We start from the raw sequence: 23,832 nt of genomic DNA on the forward strand, positions 1-23,832 counted from the left end.
CAACAGTGAACACCACGATTAACTGACATGAGCAAGATTAGAGTTTCTAAATGTTGGTTTAGATTATTTTACGATTAATTGCCCAGCCCTAGTCAGTGGTTACAGAGCTTACATTAGGTGCACAAAGTATTTCAACTTCTGCTGACATTTTTTTTTACTTCAAAGACCTTCTGCTCTGTTTCTGTCTCACCTCGAGTGTTTCTGACACTTTCACAAGAAACTTTGGGAGGTCTCCTTTGAGGCAAGTCCTCCTTTTTATATCTAGTCACTGTGATTTAGGAGCTAAAGACATTTTAATTTGGGTGTGTCACTTAAGTTTTGCTCCAAAGAAGAGGATAAATAATATTGATATGTTCTGTTACTGGATGTGAAGCTTCCTGTCTCTTCCTGTCCAGGTATTTTTCCGTGTGGAGTTTGAGCTCAGCCGATCCGTCTTTCTGGATCACATGCGGATCGTCATCGCAGCGAGCAGGTGAGACCGCAGATGCCACACTGACATTTGTTCTTCTTTAATGTGATGGTGCTACACGGTGACTTAGCAGGACTTAAATACATGCACATTGTGTGTGTGTGTCTTTTCCTTCTTTCTCTGTCCTTCTTTCCTTCCTCCCTTCCTCTTTTCCATCCTCCTTCCTTCCTTCCTTCCTTCCTTCCTCCCTTCCTCTTTTCCATCCTCCTTCCTTCCTTCCTTCCTCCCTTCCTCTTTTCCATCCTCCTTCCTTCCTTCCTTCCTCCCTTCCTCTTTTCCATCCTTCCTTCCTCCCTTCCTCTTTTCCATCCTCCCTTCCTCACTTCCTCTTTTCCATCCTCCTTCCTTCCTTCCTCCCTTCCTCTTTTCCATCCTCCTTCCTTCCTTCCTTCCTTCCTCTTTTCCACCCTCCCTCCCTCCCTCCCCCCTCCCTCCCTCCTTCCTTCCTTCCCTCCCTCCCTCCCTCCCTCCTCCCTCCTTCCTCCTTCCTTCTTCCTCCCTTCCTTCCTTCCTTGACTCGAGGACAACAAGAGGCTTAAATACATAATAATAATAAATGAGTGTGTGTTGTGTGTGTGTGTGTGTGTGTGTGTGGTGTGTGTGTGGGTGCATGTGTGTGTATGTTCATCAGTGAGGGTGATGATTATTTCCCAGACGACAACGAGAATGACATCACCCTCCCTCTGAAGTACCAGACTGACCTCGTCTTCACCAGGTGAGCCGCGAGTGATGTCACCGCATGAGATGACATCACAGAAATTTATAATGTACATAAATCCCATGTGTTGTACAAATACAAATTATTCATTAATTATTGTTTTCTGCACTTTTAAAAGGATTGCGTTTCAATTTGTACAATGACAATAAAGACATTATTCTATTTTATTCTATATCTAAACTCTTCTGAAACCTTATTGATGTTTGCTGAATACAGTAATTATTTATCAGCGGTGTCAAAATAAAAGTGTGTCTGAACAATTAGATGTATCGGTTAAAGCATGTGATGATATTTAGACTCTCAATTGCTCACAGTTCAAAATATCTTAATTCCTGGTTTTAGTTTGTAAATCAAAGAGCTGTCATCAAATTAGGACTAATATCATGATCTGATTCTGTGTTTTTAAATGATTAAACCCTCCTGTTGTCCTCGAGTCAAGGAAAGGAAGGTAGGAGGGAGGGAGGAAAACAGGGAGGAGGGAGGGAGGAAGGATGGATGGAGAAAGATGAAAGGAAGGAAGGAAAGGAGGAAGGAAAAGAGGGAGGGAGGGAGGGAGGATGAAGGAAAAGAGGAAAGGAGGGAGGAAGGAAGGAAGGAAGGAAGGGAGGAAAGAAGAAAGGTAGGAAGGAAGGGAAGGGAGGAAAGGAAGGAAGGACAGAGGAAAGATGGAAGGAAGGAGAAAGTAAAAGATGTACAATGACAATAAAGACAATATTCTATTTTATTCTATATCTAAACTCTGCTGAAACCTTATTGATGTTTGCTGAATACAGTAATTATTTATCAGCGGTGTCAAAATAAAAGTGTGTCTGAACAATTAGATGCATCGGTTAAAGCATATTATAATATCTCCATGTTTTGGTGCATTTTATAGATTTAAATCCTTTTGCAGAATCAAAAAAACATGAACATCTTAATGTCTGGTGTTAGTTTGTAAATCAAAGAGCTGTCAATCAAATTAGGACTAACATCATGATGATTAACCCTCCTGTCGTCCTCGAGTCAAGGAAAGGAAGGGAGGAAGGAAGGGAGGAAGGGAGGAAGAAGGAAGAAAAGATTAAGGGAGGGAGGAAGGAAGGAAAGATGGGAGGAAGGAAAGGGGGGAATGGAGGAAGGAAGGGAAGGAAGGAAGGGAGGAAAGAAGAAAGGAAGTAAGGGGGATGGAGGAAGGAAGGGAAGGAAGGAAGGGAGGAAGGAAGAAAGGAAGAAAGGGGGATAGAGGAAGGAAGGGAAGGAAGGAAGGGAGGAAAGAAGAAAGGAAGTAAGAGGGATGGAGGAAGGAAGGGAAGGAAGGACAGAGGAAAGATGGATTGAAGGAAGGAGAAAGTAAAAGAGGTAGGAAGGAAAGAAGGAAGGGATGAAGGTAGGGGGAAGGAAAGAAAGAGACAAGGAGGGAAAGAGGAAGGATGGAAGAAGGAGGAAAGAAGGAAGGGATGAAGGTAGGAGGGAGGAAAGAAAGAGACAAGGAGGTAAGGAGGAAGGATGGGAGGGAGGAAGGAAGGAAAGAAGGAAGGGAGGAGGAAGGAAGGACGTTAAGAGGGAGGAAGGAAAGGGGGGGAATGGAGGAAAGATGGAAGGAAGGAAGGGACGAAGGAAGAAAGGGGGATGGAGGAAGGAAGGGGAAGGAAGGACAGAGGAAAGATGGAAGGAAGGAAAGAGAAAGTAAAAGAGGAAGGAGGGAAAGAAGGAAGGGGATGAAGGGTAGGGGGAGGAAAGAAAGAGACAAGGAGGGAAGGAGGAAGGAAGGAAAGAAAGACACAAGGAGGGAGGGAGGAAGGATGGAAGGATGGAAGGAAGGAAGGAAAGAAAGACACAAGGAGGGAGGGAGGACAGAAGGAAGGAAGGAAGGAAGGAAGGAAGGAAAGAGGAGAAGGAGGGAAGGGAGGAAAGAAGGAACAGTCAAAACAGAAGGGGTCAATTTTGACCCGGGAGGACGACAGGAAGGTAAAACCTGTCTGTGTACATTGATTGAAACGTATTCATTTTATTCCACATGTTAAACTCTTCTTCTTCTCTTCTTCTCTTCTTTTCTTCTTTTCTTCTTCTATCCGTCAGAGACCCCAACCCTCCTCGCTTTGAAATCCGAGCAGACTCCTCTTCGTTCTCTTCTTCCTGGGAACAAGCAGACAGCAGCTCTCCCACCTTCAACCTGACTTATTATGTGAGTTACAGAAGCTGAATCACCCCCTCCTCAACATTTCACTTTCAGGATCCTTGTGTTACGCTCGCTGGCTCACCGTCAGACTCTCACACTCTCAGACTCTCAGGCTCGATGTTCATGTGATTAGTAGTCCTTTCCTCCCTTCCTTTCCTCCTTTCCTTCCTTCCTTCCTTCCTTCCTCCCTCCTTGTGTTACGCTCGCATGGCTCACCGTCAGACTCTCAGGCTCCATGGTAATGTGATTAGTAGCACCTGTTTTATTCCTTTCCTCCTTCCTTCCTCCCTTCCTTCCTTCCTTCCTTCGTTCCTTCCTTCCTTCCTGCCTTCCTGCCTTCTTTCCTTCCCTCCCTTCCTTCGTTCCTTCCTCCCTTCCTTTCCCTCCCTTCCTTCTTTTCCTTCCTCCTTTCCTTCCTACCTTCTTACCTCCCTCCTTCCCTTCCTACCCTCCTTTCTTTCCTTCCTTCCTTCCTTCCTTCCTTCCCTTTTTTCCTTTCCTCCCTTCCTTCTTACCTTCTTTCCCTTCCTCCCTTCCTTCCTTCCTTCCTTCCTTCCTTCCTTCCTTCCTTCCTTCTTTCCTTCCCTCCCTTCCTTCTTTCCTACCATCCCTTCCCTTCCTTCCTTCCTTCCTACCTTCCTTCCTTCTCTTTCCTCCCTTTCCTTCCTTCCTTCCTTTTTTCCTTTCCTTTCCTCCTTCCTTCCTCCCTTCCTTCCCTCCCTTCCTTCTTTCCTTCCATCCTTCCTTCTTTCCTCCCTTCCTTCCTTCCTTCCTTCCTTCCTTCCTTCTTTCCTCCCTTCCTTCCTTCCTTCCTTCCTTCCTCCCTTCCTTCCTTCCTTCCTGCCTTCCTTCCTTCCTTCCTCCCTCCTTGTGTTACGCTCGCTGGCTCACCGTCAGACTCTCAGACTCTCAGGCTCGATGTTCATGTGATTAGTAGCACCTGTTTTATTCCCATTAGGAGTCAAAATATATTCAGACTATAGCAAAGAATCTCTAAGAGACTCTCCTGATTGAGAAGAAAGGATATTCATAGTCCTCCCCTCCTTCCTTCCTTCCTTTCCTCCCTTCCCTCCCTTTCCTTCTTTCCTCCCATATTCATAGTCCTCTGATCTTTCTCTATGCCTTCCTTCCTTCCTTCCTTCCTTTCCTCCCTTCCTCCCTTTCCTTCTTTCCTCCCATATTCATAGTCCTCTGATATTTCTCTGTGTCTTCCTTCCTTCCTCCCTTCTTTCCTTCCCTCCTTCTTTCTTTCCTTTCCTCCCTTCCCTCCCCTTTCCTTCTTTCCTCCATATTCATAGTCCTCTGATCTTTCTCTATGTCTTCCTTCCTTCCTTCCTCCCTTCTTTCCTTTCCTCCCTTCCCTCCCTTTCCTTCTTTCCTCCCATATTCATAGTCCTCTGATCTTTCTCTATGTCTTCCTTCCTTCCTTCCTCCCTTCTTTCCTTTCCTCCCTTCCCTCCCCATATTCATAGTCCTCTGATCTTTCTCTATGTCTTCCTTCCTTCCTCCCTTCTTTCCTTCCCTCCCTTCTTTCCTTTCCTCCCTTCCCTCCCTTTCCTTCTTTCCTCCCATATTCATAGTCCTCTGATCTTTCTCAATGCCTTCCTTCCTTCCTTCCTTCCTTCCTTCCTTTCCTCCCTTCCCTCCCTTTCCTTCTTTCCTCCCATATTCATAGTCCTCTGATCTTTCTCTATGTCTTCCTTCCTTCCTCCCTTCTTTCCTTTCCTTCTTTCCTCCCATATTCATAGTCCTCTGATCTTTGTCTATGCCTTCCTTCCTTCCTTCCTTCCTCCCTTTCCTTACCTTTCCTTTCCTTTCCTTCCCTTTCCTTCCCTCTTTCCTTTCCTTCTTTCTTTCCTTTCTTCCCTTCCCTTCCTCCTCAAGCCTCACAATTCCTCTACATTAAAGTCACATATTCAGTGTTTATAATCAATATATTTAAGATGAAGTCTGAGCTGTCTGTGAATCTGCAGCTTTACGGATCTTTATAGTTGAGTTTCAACTCATTGTTTAACTGTCTGGCTGCAACTTTACACTCTCAGTGCTCTCATAGCGTCGTTTTCAGAATAAAAGCACTGTACACTACCTGCTCAGCACCAAACATAGTGGAGCATTTAGCAGCTTAAACAGACAGATATTTTCCCTCAGGAGTTGGTAGAGAGTAAAAACAGAGCTATAAGAGAGTGAATGTTAGACTTTATATTCAGCAGGTGGACAGAAACATGACTCCTAATCAATGATAATGTTGATCAGTTATTTCTGGAGATAAGCAGCTGTCAACTTAAACGATGCACTGTAAAATGGGATTTTGCCTGTTATTTTATGTCCGTTTGACTGACGATTACTGAAATTGTTGTCCTCACAAGGTTTTGGTTTTCTCGGGTCCCCACAAATATAGATAAACAAGACCACACACACACACACACACACACACACACACACACACACACACACCAAGCACATCAGTTGACCCTCTAGATCTCATAAAAATCATTAACTTTGTGAAGTCCTCACAAGGTTTTGGTTTTCTCAGGTCCCCACAAATATAGATAAACAAGACTACACACACACACACACACACACACACACACACACACACACACACACACAGTACATTATGGGACCCTCTAGATCTCATAAAAATCGTTAACTTTGTGAAGTCCTCACTAAGGGTTAGCTCCTTACTCCTTTCCTTCCTCCCCTCCTTCCCTTCCTTGCTTGCTTCCTTCCCTCCTTCCCTCCCTCATTGCTCCCTCCCTCCTTACTCCTTTCCTCCCTTTCCTTCCTCCCCTCCTTCCCTTCCCTTCCTTGCTTGCTTCCTTCCCTCCTTCCTTGCTCCCTCTCTCCTTACTCCTTTCCTTCCTTCCCTCCTTCCTTCCTAGCTTGCTTCCTTCCTTCCTTCCTTCCTAGCTTGCTTCCTTCCTTCCTTCCTTCCTTCCTTCCTTCCTTCCTTGCTTCCTTCCTTCCCTCCTTCCTTACTCCTTTCCGTCCTTGCAGCATGTTGTATTAAAGTATGTAAATCAAAATTTTAAGGCAGCCTTTTCACTCATACTTTTAAGTTGAAACAACTAATTAGATTTTTTACAGTGTGATGAAACCAAAGCTCTGTTCTCACTGCTTGTTTCTACTGAGAACTAGTTGACATCAAACATCAGGTTGAACTAGAGCGAGAACTCAAAAACTGTCATTATAAATCTTTCGTTAATACCTTTCAAAGTATTTTCCTTCTCCAATTCTTATAAAACATTTCCTCTAGTCATCTTTTTTTTTTTTTAGCTTCCTGCGATTCTTCCTGTGATTTCTCCCACAGTGTTTCAATTTCACCAAAATAACTATCCTCCCTACTCCTGTCCTGTGCTATGAATGCTTTATCGTTAGGATTTATGGATTCCGCTTTCATTCCTCTTTCAGTTTTTAGTCTTTTTTTGCATGTTTTTTCAAGATGAGGATAAAAAAATAATAAAAAATGAAAAAGAGACATTAACCCTCCTGTTGTCCTAGAGTCAAGGAAGGAAGGGAGGAAGAAGGAAGGAAAGGAGAGAGGGAGGAAGGAAGGAGGGAAAGAAATGAGGGAGGAAGGAAGAAGGAGGGAAAGGAGGAAGCAAAGGAGGAAGGAAGGAAGGAAGGAGGGAAAGAAAGGAGGGAGGAAGAAGGAAGGAAGGAAAGAAAAGGGAGGGAGGAAGAAGGAAGGAAAGGAGGAGGGAATGGAGGAATGAAGGAAGGAAGGAAAGGAGGGAGGAAGGAAGGAAGGCAGAAGGAAGGAAAGGAGGGAGGAAGGAAGGAAGGAAGGAAGGCAGAAGGAAGGAAGGAAGGAAACAAATGAGGAAGAAGGAAGGAAGGAAGGAAAGGAGGGAGAAGGAAGTAAGGAAAGAAAGGGGGAAGGAAGGAAAGAAAGGGGGAAGGAATGGAGGAAGGAAGGAAGGAAAGGAGGGAGCAAAGGAGGAAGGAAGGAAAGGAGGAAAGAAGGAAGGAAGGAAGGAAGGAAAGGATGGAGAAGGAAAGAAGGAAAGAAAGGGGGAAGGAAGTAAGGAAGAAGGAAGGAAAGGAGGAGGGAATGGAGGAAGGCAGAAGGAAGGGAAGGAGGGAGCAAAGGAGGAAGGAAGGAAAGAAAGGGGGATGGAATGGAGGAAGGCAGAAGGAAGGAAAGGAGGGAGCAAAGGAGGAAGGAAGGAAGGAAGGAAGGGAGGAAGGAAGGAAAGGAGGAAAGAAGAATAACTGCATGGATGTTTTTAACTTCTGGATGTTTTCCAACTTTACGGAAAACAAATGAGTCTTAACGATCGGGTCATTATGAGACTGATGATGTTTTTAATCTCTCTTGGTTGGTGCAGATCCAGAACCTGGGCGTGTTCCCCGTGCAGGACGTCCTGTTCAGAGCTGATATCTGGGCCGTGAGCAGGAAGGGGAACCAGCTGGTCAACATTACAGAGTGGAGCATCGAGCAGGTGAGATTAGATGGTTTTAAACTTTTAACCCTCCTGTCGTCCTCCCGGGTCAAACTGACCCCATCCCTTCTTCCCCTCCTCCCGGGTCAAACTGACCCCATCCCTTCTTCCCCTCCTCCCCTCTTTCTTTGCTCCCTCCTTGCTTCCTTCCTTCCTTCCTTCCTTCCTTACTCTTTTCCTTCCTACCTCCCTCCTTTCCTTCCTCTTTTCCTTCCTTCCTCCCTTCCTCCTTACTTAGTTTCTTTCTTTCTTTCCTTCCTTCCTACCCTTCCTCCTTTCTTCCCTCCTTTCCTTCTTTCCTCCCTCCCTCCCTCCCTCCCTCCTTACTCCTTTCCTTCCTCCTCTCCCAGATTCCTTCCTCTTTTCGTCCTTCCTCACTTCCTTCCTCCTTCCTCCTTTCCTTCCTTCCTCCCTCCCTCCTCCTTCCTCCTTTCCTTCCTCCTCTCCCAGATTCCTTCCTCTTTTCGTCCTTCCTCACTTCCTTCCTTCCTTCCTTCCTTCCTCCCTCCCTCCTTATTCCTTTCTTTCTTTCTTTCCTTCCTCCCTCCTTTCCTCACTCCCTCCTTACTCCTTTCCTTTCTTCCTTCCTCCCTTCCTCCTCCCTTACTCCTTTCCTTTCTTCCTTCCTCCCTTCCTCCTCCCTTCCTCCTTATTATTGTGTGTAATTATATTGTATTTTTAATAACTGTGCAGGACTTTGGTTCAACTGAGGTTGTTTTTAAATGTGCTTTATAAATAAACTCGACTTGACTCCTTATTCCTTTCCTTCCTTCCTCCCTCCTTTCCTCCCTCCCTCCTTATTCCTTCCCTTCCTCCTTTCCTTCCTCCCTTCCTCCTCTCCTAAATTCCTTCCTCTTTTCGTCCTTACAGTGTAGCTTATTTATTTTATGTCATTTTATTATTTTTTAACTTGTGCCTTAACATGTCCATGGTTACCTAGGTAACGTGCAATATGGAATTAAATACTGTGAAATCATGTCAACACTCTTATCTTATTGTGTTCACTGTTTGCATGTGTGGTCCTGTATGTTGTTTATGTGCAGCTATATTCTGCACTTTTAGCCAAAGACAAATTTCCTGCAGGACAATAAATGTATCTTATCTTAAAACATAACTGTGTTGGGTGCTGATGCTTCTCCTCTTCCTTTTCAGCAGGTAGCTGGGTCTCACTGCATCCTGCCTCAACTCAGAACAACCAATCAGGTTACAGCTGAAGACCTGTCTCACCTGTCGCAGCTGGTAAGTCACGATGTTTCCCATACGGAGTTAGAGTCAAGTTCAATGAGCTCAAGAAAAGTCCAGGAATCAGAAACTGTTGAAGATAAGTGTGTGTTTAATTCTCTCTCTCTCTCTCTCTGTGTGTGTGTGTGTGTGTGTGTGTGTGTGTGTGTGTGTGTGTGTGTGTGTGTGTGTGCAGAACCGCAGTAACAGTGTGAGCATGCCGGTGCAGTGCAGACTGAATGTGCCGGCCTCCAGAGAGGTGAAGGTGACGCTCAGAGGAAGCCTTCAGCTCCCCGCTCTGCTCGCTGTGAGTCATTTAAAAACCAAATGTGTCTTTAAAGAGTCCGCAGAAGGTTTCGCTTTGTAGTTTTCAGTGTCTGACTTTTAGGATTTTTGTAAATATCGAACGCAGATTACAACCAAAGTGGATGTTTAACCCACACATACTGTTCATATTCTGGCATTTCACAATATCCTCTCATAGTTACTGTCTATTCATCATTTCAGAGCCATCAAAATCATCAATGAACGCCTCATCAGTCATTAATAGATGATAAATTAGTAGTATAGGTCTTTGGTTTTTACGCTTTTTGTTGAAAAAATATGTGCAATCACACTATATTATGGTCCATTTTTGGAGAACATGACGCTTTCAATGAATGATGCATAAACAGTATTCTTTTTAATGGTGATTTCTGAATTTCTTGAGTCAAACACTCAATAAAAATGTGTATCAGCTGCACAAAACCATTTTTAGAAGTTGAAATATTTCCCTTTTTTTGTATATTCTGGGTCACATGAGGATAAGTCATCACATTTCTGGCTAAAAGAAAAGTTTTTAAGGTGTTTTTTATCTCACAAATGTAGACCCCGAACAGTATGTAAGGGTTAATGGACCGCCTGAGTTGAAACAAGAGCCTGTGATTATTTGAAATGATTATTACTTTGGGTTTAACTCAACGCTAGCCGCTTCCTGTTTCAGATAAACTTCAAGTCTCTGGAGTTGCTGACGGCCGCCACCATCCAGCTGGAAGCATCCAGTCCCATGTTCCTGCAGGAGGACAAACCCGTCAGACAGGTACAATTCTTCTCTCCAGTCTCACCGGACTAATGAAGACACAAACTTATTTAACATACAGTACTGTGCAAAGGTTTTAGATTCTTATTCATAATGCAGAACCATTAGAGAGCCGTCTGATTGGTCCGAAATGTATTCTGCAGCATGATAATGAGCCCAAATATGCAGCTAGAGTCATAACTATCTAACTATCCTCTGCAAGAAATAGAAAAAAGGATGCAGCAGATGGTTTGACACCCACAGAGTCCTGATGTAGAAGAAGAAGCAGAAGAAGAAGAAGCAGCAGAAGAAGAAGCAGAAGAAGCCGCAGAAGAAGAAGAAGAAGCAGCAGAAGAAGAAGAAGAAGAAGAAGCAGAAGAAGAAGAAGCAGAAGAAGAAGCAAAAGCAGAATAAGAAGCAAAAGCAGAATAAGAAGAAGCAGCAGCAGAAGCAGCAGAAGAAGAAGAAGAAGCAGAAGAAGAAGAAGCAGAAGAAGAAGCAGAAGAAGAAGCAGCAGAAGCAGAAGAAGAAGAAGAAGCAGAAGAAGAAGAAGCAGCAGAAGAAGAAGAAGAAGAAGCAGAAGAAGAAGCAGCAGCAGAAGAAGAAGCAGAAGAAGAAGCAGCAGAAGAAGAAGAAGAAGCAGAAGAAGAAGAAGCAGCAGAAGAAGAAGAAGAAGAAGCAGAAGAAGAAGCAGCAGCAGAAGAAGCAGCAGAAGAAGAAGCAGCAGAAGAAGAAGAAGAAGCAGCAGAAGAAGAAGCAGCAGAAGAAGCAGAAGAAGAAGAAGAAGCAGAAGAAGAAGCAGCAGCAGAAGAAGCAGAAGAAGAAGAAGCAGAAGAAGAAGCAGAAGAAGAAGAAGAAGAAGCAGAAGAAGAAGAAGAAGCAGAAGAAGAAGCAGAAGAAGAAGAAGAAGAAGCAGAAGAAGAAGAAGAAGCAGAAGAAGAAGCAGAAGAAGAAGAAGCAGAAGAAGAAGCAAAAGCAGAAGAAGAAGAAGAAGAAGAAGAAGAAGAAGAAGCAGAAGAAGAAGAAGAAGCAGCAGCAGAAGAAGCAGAAGAAGAAGAAGCAGAAGAAGAAGAAGCAGAAGAAGAAGAAGAAGCAGAAGAAGAAGCAGAAGAAGAATAAGCAGAAGAAGAAGCAAAAGCAGAAGAAGAAGCAGCAGCAGAAGAAGAAGCAGCAGCAGAAGAAGCAGAAGAAGAAGAAGCAGAAGAAGAAGCAGAAGAAGAAGAAGAAGAAGCAGAAGAAGAAGAAGAAGCAGAAGAAGAAGCAGAAGAAGAAGAAGAAGAAGCAGAAGAAGAAGAAGAAGCAGAAGAAGAAGAAGAAGAAGCAGAAGCAGAAGAAGAAAAACAGAAGAAGAAGAAGAACAAACAACTGACTGCTGCTGTTTTAAAAAAGACAAAGCTGCTGTTTACTCGACTCTATTTGAAGTTAATTGATAAATCCAAACTATTTATTCTATCATTTATGAAAGCAGCCTCACTTTAATTTAATGAATCAAACATTTGCACAGTACTGTATGTCTGAAATAAAGCTGTGACTTCAAGTAAGTGAATTCATTTTCTAAAAATCACAGCTTGGAGCGTCACTTCAAACAGGAAGTCATATGTTCTTTATTTTAATATCTTGACCCCTATTGCGTGTCTACATGGTGTTAACTTATTATATAATATATTACTTATTAATGCTTAGTCATTTGTCCAAAGTGAATGAACACAGTGTTTTAACTCTGACATATAAAACTGTATGAGAAGAAGAACTTTGCTGCCATCTGCTGTCAGAAATCATTATTACAGTCAGGTTTCCATCATTACTGTAGGTGAAGAAGACATCAGGATTTCTATTATACATCCATAATGCATGTGCAAGGGGTGGACAAAATAATAGAAACACTATAATACCATAATAATGCATCACCAAAGCAATAAGTTCTGCCTTCAAAAACTTTATAATGGGAAGTTTTTGCTGATTGTGTTAATTTCATTTATAGATTTTAGAACTTTTTATGTAGTTTTTTGCTTTTATTTTGCTTTTTATATGCTTAATCACATCATCCGGTATTTATTTTAAATAGAGTGCATACAACTATTCATTATTGACCAATCTATTTATTATTTTCATGATTAAATCAGTGAGTTTCGTCCATAAAATGTCAGGAAATGGTGAAAAATGTAAATTACTGATACATAAAGTCCAAACAGACATCCTTTTTTTGTCCACAACCCAAAAATATTCAGTTTACTGTTGTAGAGGACTAAAGAAACCAGAAAATATTCACATTTTAGAGGCTGAAATCAGAGAATATAGGCATTCTTTTCTTTATAAATGACTCAAAACTATAACCGTATATCAGAATAAATGGTAATAATTTAATAATTGACAATCTGATAATTGTTGCAGCACTAAAATATGTATACATGTAATTTCTTTTACATGAACACTTAAACATCATCTTTATAAAAACATTTATATACTATCTCTGTAATGTACATATCTAGTTTTTTATTTAAGTTCAACTAAATGTAGAGAACTTTGAAACTTTCCTTTTCTTCTAGCTTCCTGTTATTTTGTCTGATGATGATGATGATGATGATGATGATGATGATGATGATGATGATGATGTCTCTCTAAATAAACTATAATGTCTAAGCTTCAGAAACTCCAACACAAACATACAGTCAGTCATATTATACTTACAAATGCAGACTAAATTAGACCATGGACCCCTATCCGATAAAATGTTTGAAAGTTTATATTACTTATAAATGAACTCCACTTTGAGAACCATTGATTTACAGTAAAATTAGAATAAGTCAGTTCGGTTTACGTGCAGATTTTATTTCCTCTTCATCAGATCATTGAAACTCTCACACAGTCAGAACTGAATAGATTTCATTTGGTCAGCGGATGATATGAATGTGTTCGATCTGCAGATAATCCTGGAGCTGAGGAAAGATGAGGATTACACCATCCCCGTCTGGATTATACTGGGAAGCTCACTGGGAGGCCTGCTGCTGCTGGCCTTACTGGTTCTGGCCCTGTGGAAGGTACACACACACACACACACACACACACACACACACACACACACACACACACACACACACACACAGGGAGAGAGAGAGACACACCAGGGACATCAGTTGACCTTTTAGATCTAAAATAAACCCCATTAACTTTATGAGGTCCCCACAAAGTTTCAGTTTTCTTGGGTCCCCACAATGATAGATAAACAAGACTATACACACACACCTCACCTTACACCTAGTACATCAGTTGACCCTCTAGATCTCATAAAAATTGTTAAATTTGTGAAGTCCTCCAAAAGTTTTGGTTTTCTTGGGTCCCCACAAATGTAGATAAACAAGTCTACACACACAAACACACACACACACACCCCAGGTACATCATGGGACCCTCTAGATCTCGTAAAAATCATTAAGCTTTGTGAAGTCCTCACAAAGGTTCGGTTTTTCTTGGGTCCCCACAAATATAGATAAACAAGACTACACACACACACACACACACACACACACACACACACACACACACACACACCAGGTACATCATGGGACCCTCTAGATCTCAAATATCGTTAGCTTTGTGAAGTCCCCACAAAGTTTATGTTTTCTAGGCTCCCCACAAAGATAGATAAACAAGACCCCCCCCCCCACACACACACACACACACACACACACACACACGTTGACCCTCTAGATCTCATAAAAATCGTTAACTTTTTGAAGTCCTCACAAGGTTTAGGTTTTCTGGGGTCCCCACAAATATAGATAAACAAGACCACACACACACACAAACAAACACACACACACCAGGTACATCATGGGACCCTCTAGATCTCATAAAAATCATTAAGCTTTGTGAAGTCCTCACAAAGTTTCGGTTTTCTTGGGTTCCCACAAATATAGATAAACAAGACTACACACACACACACGTTGACCCTCTAGATCTCTAAAATTGTTAGCTTTGTGAAGTCCACAAAGTTTAGGTTTTCTGGGGTCCCCACTAATATAGATAAACAAGACCACACACACACACTCACTCTCTTCTTCCACCACTGAGGCCTGACTGAAGGATTTTATGATTCTGTAATTTCCAATAAACATCAAGCGTTGTTTTCTTTCTGCAGCATATTTGAAATGACGATGAGCATTGCAACAAATATGCATATTTTTCAAAGAGCAAAGAACAAAAACAACAACTAAATTGCCGTGACAGCTCTTTTTTCTGATTATTCTGGAGGATGTTATGTTTGGTCCAGGGTTGTCATCATGTCTTTTGTTTAGTTGAATAAAAGAAAACTGGTTTGGAAATTGCAGAGGACCCAGTATCACACTTCAGACTGGATTCATTCACTATAGCAGCAGTCTGAGGTGATTTGAACATTAGCTGCTGGTCAGTGATTTTAATCCAGTCCCTCTCCATATGTGGGTCATTTTTCACCCCCCCCACCCTTCCATCTGTCCTTACTCCCTACCTTCCTTTTTCCCTTCCTTCCTTCCTTCCATCTGTCCTTACTCCCTACCTTCCTTTTTCCCTTCCTTCCTTCCTTCCATCTGTCCTTCCTCCCTTTCTTCCATCTGTCCTTCCTCCCTACCTACCTTCCTTTCTTCCTTCTTTCCTTCCTTCCTTTCATCTGTCCTTCCTCCCTTATGTCCTTACTCCCTACATTCCTTTTTTCCTTTCTTCCTTCCTTCCTTCCTTCCTTCTGTCCTTCCTCCCTACCTTCCTTTCTTCCTTCCTTTTTTCCTTCCTTCCTTTCATCTGTCCTTCCTCCCTTATGTCCTTACTCCCTACATTCCTTTTTTCCTTTCTTCATTCCTTCCTTCCTTCCTTCTGTCCTTTCTCCCTACCTTCCTTCCTTCCTCCCACCCTACCTTCCTTCCTTTCATCTGTCCTTCCTCCCTACCTTCCTTTCTTCCTTCCTTCTGTCCTTCCTCCCTACCTTCCATCCTTCCTCCCTACCTTCCTTTATAATATATATAATAACATCTGCATCTGGAGGAAGTATTTGGTAGTAGTGGTTTCAAGCTAGCTACAGCGAGGGTATGTTCGCTTCCTGTTTTCAAAATAAAAGCACCAATTCTATCGTTATGGTTTTCTTAATATTAAAAGCTAACAGGTGTTTTATTTTGTGAAAATGACAGGAAGTGCGTTACTCACTACGGCTAACTTGAGCGGCTCCGAATTCTCAGGAACAAAACTTTAAACAGGTGTTATTTGGACAAATTAGCGTCACATTGTGGATCTAAAGGGCTACTTTACTTTCTTCCTAAAAAGGTTAGAAATGTGGATAAAGTGGTTTATTTACAGAGTTAGAGCTAAAATGAAATCAGCTTCAGCCTGATGATTTCAGCTCGGGTAGGAACCAAATGCATTGTGGGTAATCGTGTAGTTTACTACAGTGTAAACGGTCTGCTTACTACCTGGTCCTTTAGTGTGTAGGATGGAAGTATGTAGTATAGAAGTGTGTAGTATGTAGTATAGATGTATGTAGTATATAAGTATGTAGTATGGATGTATGTAGTATAGAAGTATGTAGTATAGATGTATGTAGTATAGAAGTATGTAGTACAGAAGTATGTAGTATGGAAGTATGCAGTTTCAAACACAGCCTTAGTTGTAAACCATACATTTATTGTGGGGTGGGGAAATGGGGCAGAAAGGTGAGCAAACGACTGGCTTGGTGGCTTCGGTCTTGCAGAGGATAAGGGTAAGGCTGGCAAGAGGCTTAAACGTGCAGAGGAAATCCAGGAAGGCCGAGCTGGCTACCAGGCGTGGACTGGCAGGTTAACAGGCGGTGGAGAGAGAGAATAGTCTTAAAGGCAACAGACAGAGTTTCAGACACAAACAGCGACTGACAGACAGAGTGGAGTATATATGGGGCTGAAGGTAATTGCAGAACAAGCCACAGCTGTGCAGGATCTGATTGGGGATTGGAGAGGAGCTAGCCATTAGAGAGAGAGAGAGAGAGGGAGAGAGAGAGAGAGAGAGAGAGAGAGAGAGAGAGAGAGAGAGAGAGAGAGAGAGAGAGAGAGAGAGAGAGAGAGAGAGAGAGAGAGAGAGAGAGAGAGAGAGAGAGAGAGAGAGAGAGAGAGAGGGGAGGAGACGAAGAGGACAGGAGAGAGGAAGAGGACAGGAAGAGGACAGGAGAGAGGAAGAGGAGAGGAAGAGGACAGGAGAGAGAAGAAGGAGAGGAGAGAGAGGAAGAGGAGAGGAGGGGGGGAGAGGAGGGGAGAAGAGATTAGAGGAGAGGAGAGGAGAGAGAGGAAGAAGAGGAGAGAGAGGAAGAGGAGAGGAGAGGAGGGGAGAGGAGAGGAGAGGAGAGAGAGGAAGAGGAGAGGAGAGAGAGGAGAGGTGGGACTGTGACATATACACATTTCTTGTGTATATGTCACAGTCCCGTCTGTATCAGCTGCAAAAAAACTTTTAAAAATTATGTGTTTTTTCTCTATTATTGTATAGTCAGGATCACATTAGGAAAAATCCACCTAGAGGAAATGAGTATTTGATGTTTTTACAGCTCTTAAATGTACAAATGGGTCAAATTTAACCCTGAACAGTATGTTAGGATTAAACCATGGATATACAGACAACGATCAATGTGACAATTCTCTTTTTTTTTATTTCTAAATGGGTTTATGGAGGTTTTTTCTTCCCTGCTAACACTCACTCCATCCAACTGTTTTAGTCTCCCAGCTGCTTCCAGTTAAAACTCTAAATATTTGTACTGATGAAGTGTCTGTCGGTTGTTCTCTTTTTTTCTTCTCAGCTCGGCTTCTTCAACAGACGGAGGAGACAGGAGGAGGAGGAGCAGCCTGTGGCCAATGGGAAGGCAGCGGAGGAGCTATAATGTGCAGGCGACACTGATGCAGCGTTCGGTCGGTTCTCCTCAACTCGGAAAGTCTTTAAAAAAAAAAAAAAAAAAAGTATCACGTGACCAAGTTCTGTGCTCGTGTGGTTTTTTTGGGGCACAGCACGAACTGGAGCAGAAATAACAGACATAAACTCCTTGTTTAAAGAAAAACTGAAGTTAAAGGACACATATTCTGCACAATTCAAGCTCTTTATTTATATTATGGGGCACATGATGATATCGTCACATGATTTCCAGGTATTTATCTTAACCCTTTGTAGGTCACACCATGAAAGTACTATTTAAACAATCATTTCTTTGCTTTTCCTTCCTCTCTGAGGCCATGGCAACATAAAAAACATGGATTATTTTCCTCATTGAGCCTAAATGTGATGTTTTACAGCCTCTACAGACTCATTCACACCTCATTGGTTCTAAACTTTTATTAAAAACATGTTAGAGTTTCATTCTGTTCATGTACAAGATGAAAACATGAAACTCAACTTTATAAATGTCTCCAGCAGGATCTCTGATGTCAGCAGTGATCTATGTTATTCTTCCTTTATACACTAAAGCACAACCTGTATCTATAGCAACCATAGAACAGCCTGTATCTATAGCAACCATAGAACAGCCTGTATCTATAGCAACCATAGAACAACCTGTATCTATAGCAACCGTAGAACAACCTGTATCTATAGCAACCATAGAACAACCTGTAGCTATAGCAACCATAGAACAACCCGTATCTATAGCAACCATAGAACAACCTGTATCTATAGCAACCATAGAACAATCTGATGGTCTGTCTGTGCATTACATACCTCATACAAGTGCTAAAGATTGCCCCAAAAAGTTAAATGGGTTCAATAGATAGTTTTTACCAGATATCATGACACAAAGTGACTTCTAGCAGACCTACAAAGGGTTAACCCTCCTGTCTATTTAAGCCCCGCCTCCAACGAGCCCACTCTGTTCTGATTGGTCGGCTTCAGGAAGCTCTTGAAGCTACATAAACAAACTATAGTAGCAGGATTTCACTTGTGTTTCTCCTTCTTTACTCCAAATGAGAGTAAACAACTGGAACAACCTCAAAAACAAAGACGCACTTTTATACATATGTGACAGAAAAGTAAAGGAAAATGCAAATAAAGTGTTCAAAGCAGCTGAAACCTGGGTTTCATCTTCCAGGGATCAGTTTTATATACATTCAAGTTACATTTTGGAACTTTATCCATGTTTAACATCTAATATCAGGATATAAATGACAGAAAAAAAGCACAATAAAGCAGAATATGTCCCCTTTAAATCATGCATCGCTAGCTTAATGCTACTTCCTGACTTTAAAGTGAGAAACGGCAGACTTAACGAGTTGACGAGGATCACCTGAACCCATCACGAGCCTCCACCTGTCACTCAGGGACCCTGACGCAAACCCCCCCTCCCCTCCCCCTCTTTCACCCCAGCCAATCGCTCCACCAGTTACAGCCATCATTAACCAATCATATGACACAGTTTTTATCTTCCATAGCTTTGGTTCAGATGATAAACTGTATGCGGCCAAACTGGGAAAACCTGTCCGATGACGTAATGATGATGTGAAAACGTCTCTATGATGAAGCCGATGATGATGAGTGATGAACAAAAACGATCCAAATATGACCCAGATTGTAAAATAAACCATTTAACCTTTGTGTCGTCCTCCTGGGTCAAGTTGACCCCATCTGTTTTGACTGTTCCTTCTTTCCTCCTTTCCTTCCTCCCTCCCTCCTTCTCTTTCTTTCTTTCCTTCCTTCTTTCCTTTGTCCTTCCTTCCTTCCTTTCCTTCCTCATTTCCTTCCACCTTCCTCCCTCCCTTCCTTAATTCTTCCTCCCTTCCATCACTCCTTCCTCCCTCCTTCTCTCTTTCTTTCCTCCCCCTACCTTCCTCCCTTCCTTCTTTCCTTTCCTCCCTTCTTCCATCATTCCTTCCTCCCTCCTTCTTTCCTCCTTCCCTCCTTCTCTTTCTTTCCTCCCCCTACCTTCCTCCCTCTCTCCTTTCCTTTCCCCCTCCCTCCTTTCCTTCCTTCTTTCTCCCTTCCATCCTTCCTCCCTACCTTCCTTCCTTCTTAGTCAGTTCCTTCCCTCCTACCTCCTTTTCTTCCTTCCATCCTCCCTTCCTTCCTTGACTCGAGGACAACAGGAAGGCACGTTGATCAGAAACAAATCAATAAGACAACACAAGACTACCTAAGATGGCTGATTTTATTTTATTTTATTTTATTCCTCTTTTTTTTGTTTTTTTTTGTTACACTAATAGAAAATGTAAATGCATCTTATGAACTCATATTGTACATTATTTACAAATTCACAGCTGATGCACTTTGTTGTATAAAGTCAAACTTGAACTTCCTTTTTTTTCTTCTTCTTTGTTTCTGTAAATAGTCACATGTATGAATTCACACAAGGATAGAGGCATTAATGTTGGATGTGTTTGTTTCTGCAGTGTGTTTGTACTGATGATGTGTGATGCCGCTCTGCCTGTGGATGTTGCTCCATTCACACCAAGTTGGATATGTGCAGTGTTTGTTTCCATATTGATAATAAAGCGAAGAAATGTACGAGTGCTGTGTGTTTCGTATTCGTACCAGTCTGATACAACCAAACCATCAATGACGTTTTTTTGTCTCCATGTGGTTTAGTTTAAATTTAAAGGGTTAAAAAGTGAAAATAAATGTATGAATAACCTTTTTTTGTGGACTCAGCATCAAATTTCTGCTTTTAATCAATTTTGAGAGAATATATTAGAAGATTATGGTAAAAATGTCTAAGTGGTGTAACCATAAAAACTTTGTACCAAATAATTCAACTTGCTTAAAAACAGTAAATAGTCAATAAAACACCATATCAACTAGTTTGGCATGATCTTACATTATAACTTTTATATTAAATAAAGCTAATGGAATACTATTGTTCTAAATATTACATTTAATCTGGAGAATCATGGAGATCAGGAAACATTTACAGTCATTATTAGTAGGGATGTCTGATATTATCAGTGGATATTTACTTAAAAATATAATATTGGGAAGTATCGTATCGGATTTTTATAACCGATGTTTGTTCTGTAGGCTTCAGCATTTCCGAGCCTACCTGAACGCAGCATGGAACGTTTACCGGCACGCGCTTGATGACGTAAAACAACAACAACACGCTAGACTCGTGGGTGGCGAACCGTCTCTAACCGTTGCTAACCGTAGCTAACCGTTACTAACTGTGGCTAACCGTAGCTAACCGTTGCTAACCGTGACTAACCGTAGCTAACCGTTGCTAACTGTGGCTAACTAGTTCCTAGTCCACCGCCATGTACACAAACACACAAACAGGAACGAGGTTTACCTCCTCGGTGACATTTTCTCTGTTATGTTTTCGGCGAGTCTCCTCTGTGACGTCACCGTCAGAGTCCGGTGGGTCCCAGAGCCATAGAGAGGGTAAGGGTCTGGGTCATATCTGGGTGCTACTCTGCTGGAGACACAACAGCTGAGAAGAGTGAACGAGAGGACTTCTTCCCGCCTCCAGAAACGGGGCTTATGTCTGTGGTTTGGAACTATCTCTAAGTGAGTCCTACTCATACTAAATGTGCAATAACTGCAGAGCAACATAATAAATATGGTAGTGACATATTGGCACTTTTTTCCATAACTTAAGTTGAAGTTGTTCTCTTATTTTGCACAGACAGTGTTTACATGTGGAAAGCCATGTTGAGGACGGAAAGAAGGAAGGAAAGGAGGGAGGGAGGAAGGAAGGGAGGAAGAAGGAAGGACAGGAGGGAGGAAGGAAGGAAGGAAGGAGGGAGGGAAGGAAAAAGGAAGGAAAGGAGGAATGGAAGAAGGAAGGACAGGAGGAAGGAAGGAGGGAAAGAAGGAAGGAAAGGAGGGAGGGAGAAAGGAAGGAAAGGAGGGAGGGAGAAAGGAAGGAAAGGAGGGAGAAAAAAGGAAGAAGGAAGGAAAGGAGGGAGAAAAGGAAGAAGGAAGGAAAGGAGGGAGAAAAGGAAGAAGGAAGGAAAGGAGGGAGGAAGTTATGTTTCCATCCAGCGGGGCATCACAATAAAATTAGACATAATGTGTTAAATCCACAGTAGGAGATATGTTATGTTGTTATGTTATTAACAGTTTTGGTGTATAAAGCCTGCATATATCGGTATCGGAAATGAATCTTGCCAACCCTTATTTATCTCTGACCCTTGTATCCAGTTTCTCATTACAGTTTATTTAGTTTTTTAATAGTATTTTTTAATTGAACTTCATCTAAACTACTGGATTAGTTTTCCTGTTTTTGTAGAATAACTTCACTATCATCACATCGGAGTCCTGAGCTTGTCACTGTGAGATGAGAGTTTTAATGTTGTGTGTGTGCAGTGAGGCAGCGGCTGCATAGTAAACAGGAAAAGCCTCATTAAAGTTAAAGTGATTTATTCAGCAGGGAGGATCAACGTGCTCACCAAGCAGATCTTCATTACTATCTGCTAAAGAAGGCGGCTGGTGTCGAGGCCTTAAGGTTTGAGGACAGTAAAGTGAAAAACCTAAATAGTTACATCCTCTGTTTTGACTGTTCCTTCTTTCCTCCCTCGCTCCCTCCCTCCCTTCCTTCCTTCCTTCCTTCTCTCTTTCTTTCCTCCCACTACTAAAAATAAGAGTTTCTTCTTGTTGTTTTTGACTGTGGTGTTGCTTTAACCCTCCTGTTGTCCTCGAGTGAAGGAAGGAAGGGGGGGGAGGAAGGAAAGGAGGGAGGAAGTAGGGAGGAAGGAAGGAAGGAAAGGAGGAAGGTAGGAGGGAGGAAGAAGGAAGGAAAGGAGGGAGGGAGGAAGAAGGAAGGAAAGGAGGGAGGGAGGAAGGAAGGACAGACAGAAGGAAGAAGGAAGGGAGGGAGGAAGAAGGAAGGAAGGAGGGAGGGAGGAATAAGGAAGGAAAGGAGGGAGGGAGGAAGAAGGAAAGACAGAAGGAAGGATGGGAGGAAGAAGGAAGGAGGGAGGGAGGAAGAAGGAAGGAAGGAGGGAGGGAGGAAGAAGGAAGGAAAGGAGGGAGGGAGGAAGAAGGAAAGACAAAAGGAAGGAAGGAAGGAAGGAAGGGAAGGAGGAAGAAGAACTGAAGGAAGGATGGAAGGGAAGGAGGAAGAAGAACTGAAGGAAGGAAGGAAGGATGGAAGGGAAGGAGGAAGAAGAACTGAAGGAAGGAAGGAAGGATGGAAGGGAAGAAGGAAGAAGAACTGAAGGAAGGGAGGAAGGAATCACAGTTTTCATCCTCTCTGGTTTTATTGGAGTGAAACACAATAGAATAAATAACAGGAGCAAAGTGTGTTGAATGCAGATAGAAGACATTTTATTTTGACAGCATTCATACTGCAGGAAGTAAATCACAGCTGACATCTTTTTTTAATTTTTTAATTTTTTTTTTTTTTTTTTTTTTTTTTTTTTTTTTTAAGTTTCCCTACACATGAAGAATCTTTGGGTTCGTAATTTCAGCCGCGACCTGCAGAGACCAAAAAAAAAAAAGCTGAAAGATAAAAGAAAAAAGAAACATCATGCAACTCAAAAACACATGAAGCCGCTCCTGCAGTGTTAAAATAAATGGCACATCATCATCATCATCATCATCACCACACCGTTAAAACTTCCAGGCCCGATCATCACACAGTTAGTTTAAAAAAAACAACTAAAAAAAAACACTGATAGCTCCGATAGATAACTCTTGATTCGCAGGAAGTTTGCACGTTGGACGTCTGTGATTTCAAAATAAAAGTCAAACCCTGAAAACATGCACTGAAAAAACATGGACGCCCTTTTTTTTTTTTTTTTTTACTTTTTTTTTCCTACACCTGATTTGATTATGAGAGAATGAAGAAAATCAAACATCTGCAGAGCTATAAATGTGTTAAATAGCTTAATTAGGTGTTTATAGAGTTTCCTGTTTTATGTGTATTGACGAGCTTTAAAAAAAATCAAATCAAGAATAAATAATGTTAAATCAAAGTGTTTTCAAACTGGGTTAATGAATGTTTTCCATCACTTTTTAACTTTGAGTGGCTTTTATTTCTATTTTGGAAGTGTTAAATTTGCACTTTAAAATTAAATTAATCTTTAAATTAATCACTGAAGCTCATCTCACTCATTAATTCGTCCTCTGTGGTCGAGCTGCAGCGGTTTAAAAGCTTCCAACAAACAAACAGATCCAGATGTTTTCTCCTCCTCCTCCTCCTCCTCCTCCTCCTCCTCCTCCTCCTCCTCCTCCTCCTCCTCCTCCTCTGGATCTGTCTGTGTGAAGCAGAGCTGAGCAGACAGTAACTGGGGCATCAGATGTGTGTTTTAACAAATATCACATCAAGCTGTTTGGGATATTTAATCTCTTTTAGACGATAAAAATGATCAAAAATCAGTGAAAAAAAGATTCAAGATTTTCAATTCCTAGATAAAAAGCAGCAAATTCTCTCCATTGAGAAGCCAGATCCATAAAAATATATATCATTAATATGTTGATTAGTTAAAATTATAATTTTATAATCCTTTCATTGTTTCAGACTTCTGTCAGGATGGAACATTAAAAACTTGTGAAGGTTTAGATTTTCTTTGTTCTTCATCATGAAGCTGAAATCACATGACTCCATCACTTTGAGATGTTTCCAGATGTTCTGATTAATTGCTTTTTGCAGCCACACAGAGAACGTTTGAAATATTTGCTTAATGAATGAATCTAGAGCTGAAAGAAGAAATAGACTAGAGTATTAATCATTTAAAAATGTTATATTATATTATATGTAAGAATTTTCTCTTTTTCTTTGTCTTAACACCCTCCTGTTGTCCTCAAGTCAAGGAAGGAAAGGAGGGAGGAAAAAGGCAGGAAAGGAGGAAGGGAGGAAGGAAGGAGGGA

At 41.8% G+C, this 23,832-nt stretch overlaps 2 protein-coding genes across 2 annotated transcripts in view; one reads left to right on the forward strand and one right to left on the reverse strand.

Moving 5' to 3' along the window:
* Positions 1-16,976, forward strand: part of itga11b (integrin, alpha 11b) — an 87,982-nt gene extending 71,006 nt beyond the window's left edge. The window contains exons 22-30 of the mRNA XM_053319441.1: positions 396-472; positions 1,101-1,184; positions 3,243-3,348; positions 7,674-7,787; positions 8,940-9,026; positions 9,205-9,315; positions 9,991-10,086; positions 12,990-13,103; positions 16,847-16,976. Coding sequence (XP_053175416.1) covers positions 396-472; positions 1,101-1,184; positions 3,243-3,348; positions 7,674-7,787; positions 8,940-9,026; positions 9,205-9,315; positions 9,991-10,086; positions 12,990-13,103; positions 16,847-16,927 — 870 coding nt within the window. The 3' untranslated portion in view covers positions 16,928-16,976. The remainder of the gene's footprint in view (positions 1-395; positions 473-1,100; positions 1,185-3,242; positions 3,349-7,673; positions 7,788-8,939; positions 9,027-9,204; positions 9,316-9,990; positions 10,087-12,989; positions 13,104-16,846) is intronic.
* The window catches only part of LOC128358610 (40S ribosomal protein S17), a 554,334-nt gene that overhangs the window by 249,623 nt on the left and 280,879 nt on the right, over positions 1-23,832 (reverse strand). The window lies entirely within an intron of this gene.

The sequence above is a fragment of the Scomber japonicus genome, chromosome 5 (genome assembly GCF_027409825.1).
Source record: "Scomber japonicus isolate fScoJap1 chromosome 5, fScoJap1.pri, whole genome shotgun sequence".
NCBI classification, from domain to species: Eukaryota; Metazoa; Chordata; class Actinopteri; order Scombriformes; family Scombridae; genus Scomber; species Scomber japonicus.